General features: G+C 39.9%; 1 protein-coding gene across 4 annotated transcripts in view; it reads right to left on the bottom strand.

Moving 5' to 3' along the window:
* Nucleotides 1–14,896, bottom strand: part of LOC146976771 (zinc finger MIZ domain-containing protein 2-like) — a 47,999-nt gene that overhangs the window by 18,391 nt on the left and 14,712 nt on the right. For all 4 annotated transcript variants that reach the window (XM_085792546.1, XM_085792545.1, XM_085792547.1 and 1 more), the window contains 9 exons: nt 14,378–14,580; nt 12,742–12,913; nt 8,211–8,489; nt 5,802–6,017; nt 4,802–4,885; nt 4,523–4,712; nt 2,693–2,834; nt 1,375–1,453; nt 228–359 (listed from right to left, as the gene is read on the bottom strand). In XM_085792546.1, the coding sequence (XP_085648672.1) occupies nt 228–359; nt 1,375–1,453; nt 2,693–2,834; nt 4,523–4,712; nt 4,802–4,885; nt 5,802–6,017; nt 8,211–8,489; nt 12,742–12,913; nt 14,378–14,580 (1,497 nt within the window). The remainder of the gene's footprint in view (nt 1–227; nt 360–1,374; nt 1,454–2,692; nt 2,835–4,522; nt 4,713–4,801; nt 4,886–5,801; nt 6,018–8,210; nt 8,490–12,741; nt 12,914–14,377; nt 14,581–14,896) is intronic.

Genomic DNA, 14,896 nt, shown 5'->3' with positions numbered 1-14,896 from the left:
ATTTATAATCTTTCTGCCTCATTAAATCTGATTTGGTTCGGGTGATCAGCTGCTTGTGTTGGAGTTCAATAGACACTGGAATCGATGGCTGCCACATGTAGAGAAGCTGATTTATTAACAACATTTTGGGACTGGTCTCTTTATTTTTTCCAGAGCTGTATACATATATATATTTATTCATATAATATAAATCCAGTGAGTTGTGATGGTGCGATGAGGCTACGTACACAACAGCAGGCGGTGACGGTGATCTGCACCGTGTTGCGACCCGGCTGACACACTTGCTTCAGGTACAGCGGCTTGTGGGACGTTTTGTTGTCGCCTCGTTCGATGCACAACGGAGTCGCGTTGACGCTCACCTGGTGCAGACGGGGATTTATAAAAAAGAGAAAAGAAAAGAAAAGAAACACCAGACGTTACAATTTTTCTCCGTTGGTTTGGCTCATTTTTTGGAACAGAAATGACATTCTCAAAACAACATGAACAAACCTCCAAACATCTTGGCAAATGTTCACAACAGAATTCAATTTCTCGTTCATTTCATCAAATTGCAAATGTCTTCGTACATTTTTCCAGGTAGCTGCAGTTACACAGTGTCCAAGAGAATAGATCTTATTGATCTTAACTGTTGATTCTCAGTCTGATGGTTGTTCTATCAGCCTCATTTCATTCTATAAGTCATCACATGCACAATAGTCTGTTCAGTTGTCAAAATTAGTCAAGAACATAAAACCATGAATACCATAGATTTATTTACAGACTGTAGGCTACATTTATGTGTTTATATTACAGTATATGATGCTGTAGACATTTTCTTACTCTGATGAATGGAAGTTACTTTACGTGTGAATAAAAATGTCTACCTTTCCTTGACAGTATGAGTGCGATGTGTGATGTCAAACCTTATAGGCTACTCTTACCCTAAAATCCTGTTGTTTTTTATATATATATATATATTTTTTTTCTTTTTTTTCTTTTCAGTTTTATGCACAGTTGTATTCTGTTAGCTAGACAATAAAAACTAGTCCAGTAACTATAGTGAATGCAGCACTGGGCTCAGACTGAGAGAAGGACATGAGGGATGTTTCAATGCTGCTTTGCCATAGAGACAAAACATCTAGAGACACGATGCCAAAGGGACGATGCATTTTGGGGGAAACTGACTATTTGTATGAGAAGGAAATTTAGTTTTGACACGAGTGAACTGTTTAGAGAGAGAGATGAGCTTTTGCCAGTGATGTATGGAGTTGTGCTGAACTGTAATGTAATTTCTGTTTAGAGAAATGAGGCAAACCAACTGAGAAAAACTGTAATAATAAAGAGCAGTAGAAGAGGAAGCTGCTGCTCCGTCCGTCCACACATCAGCCGACTCACCTGCACCGAGGCCGGCCAGTTGGTGTTCATCTGCCGGTCCTCGTGGTGGTAACACTTGAACTGCAGCTCCAGGTCCGGCCTGCAGGGGGAGACACACACACACACACACATCAGACCGAGGCTGGGTGGGGCTATCAAACATTCCTCGTTTGTTTTTCCTCATCTGCTGTTTTAAATTACTCAGGAAGAGAAACAGAGCGAGACTCCAACTAAACACGGTTCAGTCACACCTCCTCCTCCTCCTCCTCCTGCTGCTCCCTCTGCACAAACACCAGCTACACTGGAAATGTTTAAAAAGTAGTGTTACGTTTGACTTTACTGAGTTTTTAAAGTGTGGGTGAATTCCTCTGTGTCCTATTTAATGTGTAACTGAAGGTGTGAGAGGAAAAAGATAAATATTATCTGGACACATCAACACAAAGACTGTGTGTGTGTGTGAAATATAAAAGGAAAACACAAGGATTTATACAGGTGTTTAACTTCAGAGCAACTTCACAATGTTAATTAATAAATATTATCATTATTATTATTATTACACTGAGACATAATCACCTCTTTATGTTAATACAGGTGAGTTTTTATGCCTTTATACCTTTATTCTGTATTAAGCTTTAATACAAACATCTACCTTTATTCTGAAGGAGCTTTAACACAAACATCTACCTTTATTTTGTAGGAGCTTTAACACAAACATCTACCTTTATTGTGAAGGAGCTTTAACACAAACATCTACCTTTATTCTGAAGGAGCTTTAATACAAACATCTACCTTTATTCTGAAGGAGCTTTAATACAAACATCTACCTTTATTCTGAAGGAACTTTAACACAAACATCTACTTTATTTTGAAGGAGCTTTAACACAAACATCTACCTTTATTCTGAAGGAACTTTAACACAAACATCTACCTTTATTTTGAAGGAGCTTTAACACAAACATCTACCTTTATTCTGAAGGAGCTTTAACACTAACATGTACCTTTATTCTGAAGGAGCTTTAACACACACATCTACTTTTATTTTGAAGGAGCTTTAACTCAAACATCTACCTTTATTGTGAAGGAGCTTTAACACAAACATCTACCTTTATTCTGAAGGAGCTTTAATACAAACATCTACCTTTATTCTGAAGGAGTTTTAACACAAACATCTACCTTTATTCTGAAGGAGCTTTAATACAAACATCTACCTTTATTCTGAAGGAGCTTTAATACAAACATCTACCTTTATTGTGAAGGAACTTTAACACAAACATCTACTTTATTGTGAAGGAACTTTAACACAAACATCTACCTTTATTCTGAAGGAGCTTCCTCCTACCTCAACATGAGCGTCTTGTAGACCGAGTCTCTCAGCTGGAAGGCGTGGTTGCTGACGGCCAGGTTGTGCTCCAGTCTGAACGGCTCCAACACCACGCCGTCGCGCACCGGGAAGGTCAGACGGAGGTCGTCGCTAGGGTTACCTGAGGACAGGGAGAGGTCACGGGGGTCGGTGGCCTCGTTAGTGACAGTAGTTGCGTTTCCATCCACCTTTTTTTATTTGCATTTTCAAAAATTGCGCATAAATACTTGAATGGAAACGCCAGAAATTCGAATAAAGGCAGTAAATGCGCATAAAAGTTTATACGCTTGGAGGGGGGGGATTTGTCAGCGTATCGATTAAAGGAAATGCGAGTTTTTGTGATGGAAACAGATTATGCAAATTGAGGCAGAGTTTGTGGGTGAAGCTGCTGGACTTCACCCAGCGACGCCCCGGTGTCCCAGCTCTCCTCTCTGCTGCACGGCAACACAAACGCTCCGTAACCCGTAATCTTTTGTTTATGACGGTTAAGACGACACAATCACACGCCGTAACATCGTATATGTTATGTAACGTTATCCACCGCTACATTTATTGATTTTTCACCGGCTTCGTTGTCAACAGATGCACATGGGCGAGAGGAGAGATGGGATTTATGGCTCTTTGAGGGGAGTCGGATCTTGGTGAGCCGTTCCTTTCAAAGAGCCGTTCAAAAAACTGGCTCATTTGACTGATTTTTAAAATATTTATTAAGTTTTAAGTAAGTAAGTAAGTAAGTAAGTAAATTTAATTTATATAGCACTTTTCATAGATAAAATCACAAAGTGCTTTACAACAAGGGTAAAATGCAATAAAATACAGTACAGAGATCACAACAAAAAATACATAACAGCACAATTTCAGGAAAAACTTTACAGAGGCCCCACAACGTCAACATCGGTTGAAAGCCTGTCTAAAAAGATAGGTTTTAAGTTCTTTCTTAAAACCTTCAGTGGACTCTATACTACGCAAGGTGAATGGTAGAGCATTCCAAAGGCGAGGGGCACAGGCCTGGAAAGAGCAGTCACCTCGTGTTTTAAAACGGGTGCGGGGGACCATCAAGAGTTTCTGGTCTGATGACCTTAGTGAACGTAAGGGGGAATAGGGTCTCAGCAGTTTAAGAAGCCAGCCTGGTGGTAACTCATTTTATCTTGGAAATAATGGGGTGAGATTTGGAACAAAATAATACAAAATTAGATATCCCACTAATATCTGAGTTTGCACGCCACTTACGTAGACAATGGAGCAGCTTCAATTGACTGTTATGAACACACAGAGATGTTAAAAAAAAAAAAGAACGGTTCCCAGCTGTGACTCGGTTCCCATCGTTCATGTTAACGAGCCGTTCAATAGAATCGGTTCGTTCGTGAACGTCACAACACTAGGCGAGAGGAGCGTAACCAAAACAGCTGAAAAGCGAGCGGACTGTCACAGTTCTACTGTCTTTCTGTGTAAATATCTCATGTTACAACATGAAAACCTGCAGCTTATATTCAAGTGCGGCCTATATGTACAGTATTTTCTTTTAAATGTAGCTGGTGCGGCTTATACAGGTGCGTCTATAGTCCGGAAAGTACGTAAATTGTCCATGATGTTGAGTGTCAGCTGAGTGTCAACTGTTGGATACATTCACGCTCTCTTATGACGTAATCTCACGGCGCTCCACTCCTCCTAATCGCAAAACAATAACGAATGGAAACGGTCATAAATTCGCATTTGCTTTTTGCGCATTTTCACAAAATCCGCTTTTAAATTCGATACGACTTGGATGGAAACCCAGCTACAGTCTGAGTGTGTGTATGCTGGTCTGACCTGTGGGCGGCGGCTGGGTGCTGATGCTGGGTTTGGTGTCCGCTGGGAGGTACGGCGGCTTGGTGTCCTGCCCCGGGGACAGGTAGGGCGGCATGGCGGCGCCCGGCGTCATCGGAGGCGTGGGGTTTCCCCCCATCGGCGAGCTGGGGTATCCGGGCATCACCCCCCCACCGCCGCCCCCCCGGCCGGGCTGAGGTCACAGGAACAAGAGGACCGGAGTTCAGAAACATAGAATATTTCACAATAAAAGCTCGTCGTAGACACCGACACCTGACTTACCCCGTTGACGGCGGCCTGAGTGAAGGCGTTGTACCCTCCTGCCCCCCCCGAGGGCAGCGCTCCCTGACCGTTGAACGGCTCCGTCTGCAGAAACACACACAGGAAACACGACACTGAGCTGACGGAGAGTTCATCTGGAGCCACAGGACAAACACTTTGAATAAAACCTGCAACTACTAATTATTACTGATCAATATGAGCAGAATTTATATGTTGTATTTTGTCAAACTGGCCCAGAGGGAAATTCAGAGACTGATGATGAAAAACTGTCCCTGAAGGCAACGTACATCAGTGGTTTTACATGAATTTCCCTCTAAAACAACTCTGTGTGGTAACGTTGTGTTATTATCTCATAGCGTGGTGAATGTGCAGGTCACAGCTTGTCCACCAGAGCGTTGTGGAGTTGTTGGATTGTGTATTTGATGAGTTTGATGAGGGAAACCAAGAAATCCCATAATGAGCCTCCGTAGCGTAGCTCTGAGCAGCTCACGGCTCTGCTCCGCCGTTCTAAAAACAGCTTGCACCGACAATTAAAGGTAACAAACCTACTGTACTGCTATGACTATAGGGATTATGGCAATGGGCCAATTTGACAAAATGTTGAACTATCCCTTTAATCTTAATCTTAATTATACAGATAACATATAAAATATGGTCAGATTGATCAGTAATAATTAGAAGTTGCAGGTTTTTGTATCAAATGTATTTCATTAAATTTCATTAAAGTAACGGCGTTATAGCGGGGGAGAAAGTAACTTTTTTTGATTACTCACTAAAAAAGTAGTGAGTAATCAAAAAAAGTTACTTTCTCTCCCGCTATAACGCCTTACTCACTACTTAAAAAAGTAGTGAGTAAAAGCTTATTATTATTCCCAAAACTGACCAGGACAAACACTGACTGACTTTAATCTGAAAAAAAAGCTGCAACAACTATATGTTATCTCTGTATTATGGGTCGGGCTTTTAATTTGAAAGGGCTCTGGAGGAGGAAGTGATTTACCTTGTAGTACTGGGGGGGGTTGGGCTGTCCGGCCCCGGGGGGGAACTGAGCCGGGTTGTGGGCGCCGGGCTGCGGGTACTGCCCCATCGGGGGCATCCGGCTGGAGGGGTAGGAGGGCGAGGGGGGGCATCTCTGCTGCGGGCCGGGGGGGTACTGCAGGGCCGAGGGCGGGTAGCCCGACATCCCAGCCGAGCCGTACTGCTGCACCGGGTAACCCTGGCAACCACACACACACACAGAGGGACAGAGAATATTAGATAGATAGATAGATAGATAGATAGATAGATAGATAGATAGATAGATAGATAGATAGATAGATAGATAGATAGATAGATAGATAGATAGATAGATGCTTTATTGGCATTGTAAAAGAAAATACAACCGAATTGTCAGTGGCCTCTGTGTCGACAAATGCAATCAAATATATACGTATACACAAAAACACATACACAACCATTCTGTCCAGCAGGAAAAAATAACTATGTAACTAAAATGTATAAAAAATATATAAATAAATAGGCTAAAAATAACAGTGCAAATGGCAAAAGTGCATCAGTGCTTCTGGTTATGGCTGTTACGTATGTATAAAAACTAAAACTAACTTTATATCTTTAATAAAGAAGTCGTTACGTTGACGAAACACAATGAAATGTGTTAATAAAGTTTTGTTTTGATCAGTTTTATTATAAAAACGTAAATAAAATAGATAAGTTATATTTTTTTTTTTTCAATTTCACTTTTATTAAATGATTTCCTTTGTTACTAAATGTTTTGTCAAACAGGAGCAGATTCAATCCGATTTTTCTTCTTTCTGCTACTGTTTTTTGGCATTTTGTTCTGTTTGTGTGACCAATAAATGAAATTAACTTATATAAATAAATAGAAAAATACACATTCAGCCATAAAATAAAACAGGGTTTTACTGTCTCGCTCTATAGTTTGAGACGTGACACTTAACTTAATATTGTCTCCAATCCCAGAAACGTGAAAAAACAAACATAATTTATGTTAAATCAGAGAAATAGACAAAAATAGAATAAAAGAAATAGATGAATATTTGTCATTTATAAGTATATTTACACACAGCTGCCAGTTTTTTAGTCACATAAGTCTAAAGTATAAACGTTATAAAGGAAATAAAGGTTATAATGTTCAGTTTTTAGGTGTTTTAACTTTATTATTGTGCATATTTACACCTGTTCCTATTATTTTCATCATCCTATTATTATTACCAATGTCAGGCCTAATGAGAAACATGTATAGATTAGAATTCATCTCTAATAAACTGTTTAGCTGTGCAGCAGCAGAGGATTGTGGGTAAAAAACCTTGGAGTGGGATGTGACACTAAACTTAATATTGTCTCCAATCCCAGAAACAGGAAACGCATCATCGTACGAGAAAAAACAAACATAATTTATGTTAAATCAGAGAAATAGACAAAAATAGAATAAAAGAAATAGATTAATGCCAGTTTTTTAGTCACATGTCTAAAAGTATAAACATTATAAAGGAAATAAAGGTTATAATGTTCAGTTTTTAGGTGTTTTAACTTTATGATTGTTAATATTTACACCTGTTTCTATTATTTTCATCATCCTATTATTATTATTATTACCAATGTCAGACCTAATGAGAAACATGCATAGATTAGAATTCATCTCCTTATTGAGTCTAATAAACTGTTTAGTTGTGCAGCAGCAGAGGATTGTGGGTAACTCGTACAACATAATTTATGTAAAATCTGAGAAATAGACTAAAATAGAATAAAATAAATAGATTAATATTTGTAATTTCTAGGTATATTTACACACAGCTGCCAGTTTTTTTGTCACATAAGTCCAAAAGTATAAACGTTATAAAGGAAATAAAGGTTATAATGTTCAGTTTTTAGGTGTTTTAACTTTATTATTGTGCATATTTACACCTGTTCCTATTATTTTCATCATCCTATTATTATTATTACCAATGTCAGGCCTAATGAGAAACATCTATAGATTAGAATTCATCTCGTTATTGAGTCTAATAAACTGTTTAGTTGTGCAGCAGCAGAGGATTGTGGGTAACTCGTACAACATAATTTATGTAAAATCAGAGAAATAGACTAAAATAGAATAAAAGAAATAGATTAATATTTGTCATTTATAAGTATATTTACACACAGCTGCCAGTTTTTTAGTCACATAAGTCTAAAGTATAAACGTTATAAAGGAAATAAAGGTTATAATGTTCAGTTTAAAGGAAATAAAGGTTATAATGTTCAGTTTTAAGATGTTTTAACTTTATTATTGTTAATATTTACACCTGTTCCTATTATTTTCATCATCCTATTATTATTATTATTATTACCAATGTCAGACCTAATGAGAAACATGCATACTATATTATAATTCAGGATTGTGTGTAGAGACCTCGGAGTGGAAGGGCCGTTTGAGCCCCTGCTGCGCGGCGCCGTAGCCCCCGTGCTGCGCCAGCTTCTGCGTCTGAGCGGCGGCGTGCGGGTGGGGGTGTTGGTGGGGGTGTTGGTGGGGGTGGGGGTGCGGGTGGGAGGGGTAGAGGCCGGCGGACGAGGGCGGCGGTCCGGGCCGGGAAGCTCCGACCATCCCGCCGGGAACGGGGCTCATCCCTGGGGGGCCGCGGGGGCCCGAGTGGGACAGGAACTGGGTGCTGTAAGAGGAAGCTCCACCCATCTGGGGAGGGAAGAGGAAGGAAGGAAGAACGACAGCAGCGGGTGAGAAAAACAAAGCTCCACTTGGTGTTTAAAGGGATAGTTCCACCCAAAATTCTAATTTCTCTCTCATTTATATACTCCCCCCTCATGTGGACTAATATAAGGGCTGGGAGAAGTTTCCAGAGAGTCCTCACTGCAAAAACTCAAAATCTTACCAAGAATATTTGTCTTATTTCTAGTCAAAACAAATCTCATTATACCTAAAATAAGACTCATCACATTAAAAAGCAGCTTGTTTTTAGACACTTTTTACTTCTTTCAAGCAGATTTTCACTTTAAATAAGTAGAAAAATCTGATAGTGGAGCAAGTTTTTCTTTCTTATTACAAGCACAAAAAAACTTGCTTTCACAGATTTGGCAGATTTTTCTACTTATTTCAAGCGAAAATTTGTTTGAAACAAGTGATAATGATCTAAAAACAAGTTCATTTTTAGGTGATGAGTCTTATTTTAAGTGTAAAGAGATTAGTTTTGACTAGAAATGAGACATTTTGACAAGAAATAAGACAAATATTCTTGGAAAGATTTTGAGTTTTTGCAGTGCTCCGTGGCTTCTCTGAGTTACGGGGGGCTCCGTGCAGCACTGCATGTCCATATGACGGTTGAGAACGGAGCTCACTTTTCTTATTTGTTCAAAAAGACACACCAAAAAACATCCAAATACCTCCATGCTGCTCGTCTGTAGTGTCCTTCTTGTATTGAAGCCCCAACATGAGAAATTGTTCCGCCGGTCTGACACAGGAAGAGCAGTGAACTGAGACACTGGGAGCTTCCGCTACAAACAAGCTTGAAATATAGACTTATTTAATTTTTTTCTGAACAATTTCTCATGTCGGGGCTTCAATACCAGAGGGACATTACATACGAGCAGCATGGAGGTATCTGGATGTTTTTTGGTGTATCTTTTTGTTATGAAGACAGTTGGTATCCATTTGCAACCGTCATATGGACATGCACTGCTACGCCGAGACCCCCTGTAACTCAGAGAAGCCACGGAGGACTCTGAAACTTCTCCCAGCCCTTAGTCCACATGAGGGGGAGGAGATGATGAGTAGAAATGTGAATTTTGGGTGAACTATCCCTTTAAACACTTGTTGAATAAATGCTGAATATTTTTCATTAGAAGGCAGCTCATCCCAACATGTTTCCCCCCCCTCTACACACAGCTTATTTGACTTTATTTGCTTGAAACTGGCTCAGGTTCAATGTTGATTAGTGAAGAAATGGACCAAATGGAAAAAGCTGACTCATGAATTTAGATTTAAAGAAGAACAACTGGATAAAAACAGAAAACAAAACTCAAACTGACGACATGATGAACGTACTTTCCAATTATCATTCGGTATAAGTTTTAAGTTGAAAATAAAGATTTAAGTGGGGTTGGAAAAAAAAAAGACAACTGGCAAAAGCCCAGATCAATACCATCAGATAGCTTTTGTTTTATCCAATTATTGATTTCTTAAGAAGCTTGAATTGATAAATGTTTGGTAATATTGTTTGAAACATGAGCGGCAGTAGATAAGGAGTGAAATTTGAATTTTGGGTGAACTATCCCTTTAACAGTTCACAGAGTGCAGGAGGGAGGGAGGGGCAAAGAGGAGGAATAAATATGCAGAGAACAACTCTGTCCAACAGGAAACACGTCGTCGTCGTAACGATGTCGTCCCCCCTTCACCCCCCCACAGAGTCAATACCAGGACTGAACCTGTGTCACAGTCTGAGTCAGCTGACCACGTCACAGCTGCACTGCAAAAACCAAGAATATTTGTCTTATTTCTTGTCAAAATGTCTCATTTCTAGTCAAAACTAATCTCTTTCCACTTAAAATAAGACTCATCACCTAAAAATTAACTTGTTTTTAGATCATTTTCACTTGTTTCAAACTAATTTTCACTTGAAATAAGTAAAAAAAATCTGCCAGTGAAAGTAAGTTTTTTGTGTTTGTAATAAGAAAGAAAAACTTGCTCCACTATCAGATTTTTCTACTTATTTCAAGTGAAAATCTGCTTGAAAGAAGTAAAAAGTGTCTAAAAACAAGCTGCTTTTTAATGTGATGAGTCTGATTTTAAGTGTAATGAGATTGTTTTGACTAGAAATAAGACAAATATTCTTGGTAAGAGTTTGAGTTTTTGCAGTGTATATAGGCCAGAGACACGTCCATGAAGAAGAAACACCCCCAGAAAATGTATAAATAAATTTAAAAAACAAAATAATAATAAATAAATAAAATAAAATAATAAAAACATTAATCAGCCAAGAGTAACAACAAGATACATTAAAATCGCTCTTAAACTTTTAGTTATAAGTGTATTTCAAACTTATTTTCAATTGATTCTTATATATTTTTGGGGGCTTTTTATACCTTTATTTCAGTGTTTTTCAACCTTGGGGTCGGGACCCCACGTGGGGTTTTTTAACTAATTATTATTCTGATTAAAAACACCACACACAATCCTAAACAACTGTATCTATACTTTCACTTTCTCGAATATAAATCAAGTTCAAATAAAATGCAGCTATAAAAATATCTGAGCTGAAGCATCTTGATTGACGGGCAGAAATTTGAGAGAGACAGGGAATGGGGGAGACAGAGAGAGGGGGAATGAGATGCAGCAAAGGGACGCCCGATGCGGGATTTGAACCGCTCAATCAACTGCCCCGATTCTTATATATTTTAACACATGAGTCGTTGTGGTTTCATGTTTCTCTTTCATCAATTTAAATTATTTGTGACTTTATTTTACATTTCACTTCATGTTGTTGTGGCGTCACTGTGAAGAATCCTGACTGGTCGCTACAGTACGAAGAGGAAACTTCAACAACTAACTTTCTGTAAATCAGAAAAACGTTTGAAATTACGTTGTTGTGTAAAAATAAAATCATTTTCCTTTACTTTTTTCTCTTGTTGTGACAAACTGGAACTCTGAAACTTCTTATTTCTATTTTCCACCAACATGTAAACTGACCTGAGTAGTGAAGATTCATGTAACGTTCAGGTGCAATAACCTGAAGCTTCAGTTTTATTTCTACAGTAGACGTACAGTAATATATCAAAGAAGAACTAAATAAAGTGAATTGAAGTGAACTTGTTCAGTTCTGCAGCTCAGATACTTTAATTATAGAAACGATGACTCAGGACATGATGAGTCATAAATACTGGTAATTAAAAACAGAAGTTGGTTGTTTCCTAGTGAGCTGTAAATCAATTTGTTTCTATGTTTAGTGATGCATTGTTCATTCTTTATTCTCACCTCAGCTCATAGAAATATGACAGACGGCTTCTTATAATCAACTCCTCTTCAATAAGAAGAACAAGTCAGTAGTTTAATTTGTCACATTCAAGGCTGACGTTTTACTAAACAATGTGTCACATCCTGAACGGGTCTCATGATATAAAACAGATAAATAAAAATAAACCACAGTGACTTTAAAGCTGAAAACTCAGTATCAGGGTTTATACAGGAATCTTGAAGTTAATTCTAAAACCTTTTTAAGACTTTTTCCAAGACCTTCTCAATATTTTTCAACACCTCACCGCCACTTCAAGCTGTAACCATTTACATCAGTGACACTTTTAACGTAATTACAGTTTTAGTTTGTGATAAAGACTATATAGACCACTACAACAGAATTCAAAATAGGCTAGGATAATAAATAAAAGGCAAAGTTTATATAAAAAAAATAAAAATATAAAAACATTGCTCCACTCTCAAAAAACAAAAACTACAACTACTTTTCTTTTTTATGCACTGGTACATCTTTGTTTTTTAATAAAATGAATAAATTCACACACTTTTACAATGTTTTTTATGACTCAAACTCTTGGACAGCTAATTCAGAAAAAATACCTTAAATATTTAAGACTTTATAAAGTCGTGAAAAGACTTTTTAATACTTTTTAAGGGTCTTAATTTTCCCCAAAATTGATTTATCACCTTTTAATACTTTTCATGACCCTGCGGATACCCTGAGTATGAACCTGCTGCTTCTGCACTCGATCTGTTTTATGATAATTTACCGTCAGAGTTTCTCCTTCAGAATAAAAGCACAAGAGCAGAAAAACACAAGATGACAAATAAAAAAGTGTTTAAATGTAAAATATTAAATCTCCATCTGCACAAACAGGGATTTAATATAAAAATGTAAACCTGAGTGCAGTATAAATGTTGTGTGTGTGTGTGTGTGTGTGTGTGTGTGTGTGTGTGTGTTTACCTGTCCATAGCTCAGCTCCTGGTTCTGTTTCTCCTGTATCGCTGCGACCGTTGCCGTGGCGGTGGCGGTTGCCGTGGCAGCGGCGGCGGCCACGGCGGCGGCGGCGGCCTGGGTGAAGTCTGAGGGAGGCGGTCGGACGCCCAGAGCAGCAGCTCCACTGTTACCGGGGTAACTGCAGAGAGAGGAGAAGAGGAGAGGGGAGGAGAGGAGAGGAGGGGAGAGGAGAGGAGAGGAGAGGAGGGGGGGAGAGAGGAGAGGAGAGGAGAGGAGAGGAGGGGGGAGGAGAGGAGGGGAGAGGAGAGGAGGGGGGGAGAGGAGAGGAGAGGAGAGGAGAGGAGGGGGGGAGTGGGGAGTGGGGAGGGGGGGGGGTGAGTGGGCAGCAGTGAACTCGCTGAACCGAACGTGTGGCGGCGTTTTGTCACGAGCGTGAGTCAGAGTCGTCGGCGTGGGCGACAGCGAGAGCGACCACGCTGATGATGACATATGTGGATGATGGAGAATCCCACAGCAGCAGCAGCACGTAAACACACAGGACGGATTATCAACAACATTTAGACGTTTAGGTTTTATGCAGTGTTTGAATGAGATCGGCAACAAAAACGTGAATATAGATAGAATATAAATAGTTGTTATAATATGTGGATAATATACCATGTCGTACTTTAATCTGATGCGCTATCTGATGCAATACACCTGGCACTTTAAACTGATGTGCACTTTAGGCACCGTGCAATACAACTTGGTACCCATGATGCACTCCTGCACTCCAGCACTTGTCACTTTGGCCCGGCACTTTTGCACCTTGCACTTTATCTCTCAGAAACTCTTTAGGTCCCAGGTGCAAACTTATTCTGCAAGAATGCAACGATGTTATTGGACAATGTTTGATGCCGAGCACATGGCTCTTTCCTGCTCTTGTGCCTGTGTAACCTGATGTGATCAAATCTCAGTGTGCACTCTCGTACAGACTTGTGTGTGTATGACAGTCCACCTCTTGCAAGATAAAATAAAGTACTTAAAATGAAACCTCAATTTGCTGGACTTATGATTTTCTCTCTCACAAAAAATTTCCACAACATCTGACAAGTCGGAAACACGCAGAAACGAACCGTAGCATTAGCGGTAGCAACAAGCCACACCGTGCAGCGCTCAGAGATGACATCATCCAGGTCAGAGGTCAGTAGGTCAACCTACAGACCCCGGATGTTGATAACAGCTAACCCCGGACTCAGAGGGGAATAGCACTAGCCTATCAGAACTAAATATTGGTGAAATGAAGGAGTTTCTCTGCAGATAATGTGTTATTTAGACCCTGTAGACTCCATTATACGGATATACGCGCCTCTCGGCTGGAGCTCATTTCATCACAACCACTTGGAATGACACCAAAGTTGTCTGGGGGAGGAAATGATCGGATTTTATACTAGAAATAAGGTCCAGATTGTATAAAACAGTAATTATCTTTAAGTGAGAGACCAGTCACAATAAAGCGAGGGACCGGTTAGCTTAGCATTAGCCTATAGCCTGGTCCCTCACTTTATTGTATCCCCCAGAAACGCTTCCCCCCCTTTCACAATAAAACTCGCAGCCTGCACCTTTAGCTCCTGGTGGTTAAATAATAATAACTGCCCCGTACCTGGCGCCGTAGGCCGACGGCGGGTTGTAGGCGGCGCTGGGGCGTCCGTACATGACCGGGTGGCCGTAACCCTTGGACACGGCGTCTCCGTACGACTGCTGGCCCATGAACTGGGAGCTCATCCCCGGCCCCATGCCGGGGCCGCCGCCCGGCATCATGTGACCGCCAGAGCTCTCACCGGGACCCATGGGCGCTCCGTACACCTGCAGAGACACGGGACAGGAAGGAACCAGTTACAACACAGTTACATAATAACATACTGTATATATAATAGACAGAATCTCCTTGTTGTTTACATTCTACTTCCGGGTAGAAAACCAGCTGTAATTTGAATGAGATCAATAGTAACGAACGAGAGTTTAGCTATATATCATATTTTTCACGCCCTATCACCGTTTAGACAAATCTGAAATGATTGAAGAAACATTACTATTTCTGTGTGTGTGTTTTGTGTTGCTATGTGTTGTATTTATTCAGTTTGGGGGAATCACGGTGTCTAGAAAGCATCAGTGGCTCAGC

Source organism: Trachurus japonicus, chromosome 12 (assembly GCF_045865225.1).
Source record: "Trachurus japonicus isolate A0001 chromosome 12, Traja_1.0".
In the NCBI taxonomy this organism is placed as follows: Eukaryota; Metazoa; Chordata; class Actinopteri; order Carangiformes; family Carangidae; genus Trachurus; species Trachurus japonicus.
Note: the sequence above shows the minus strand (reverse complement) of the source record. Positions and strands in the feature narration are given on the sequence as shown.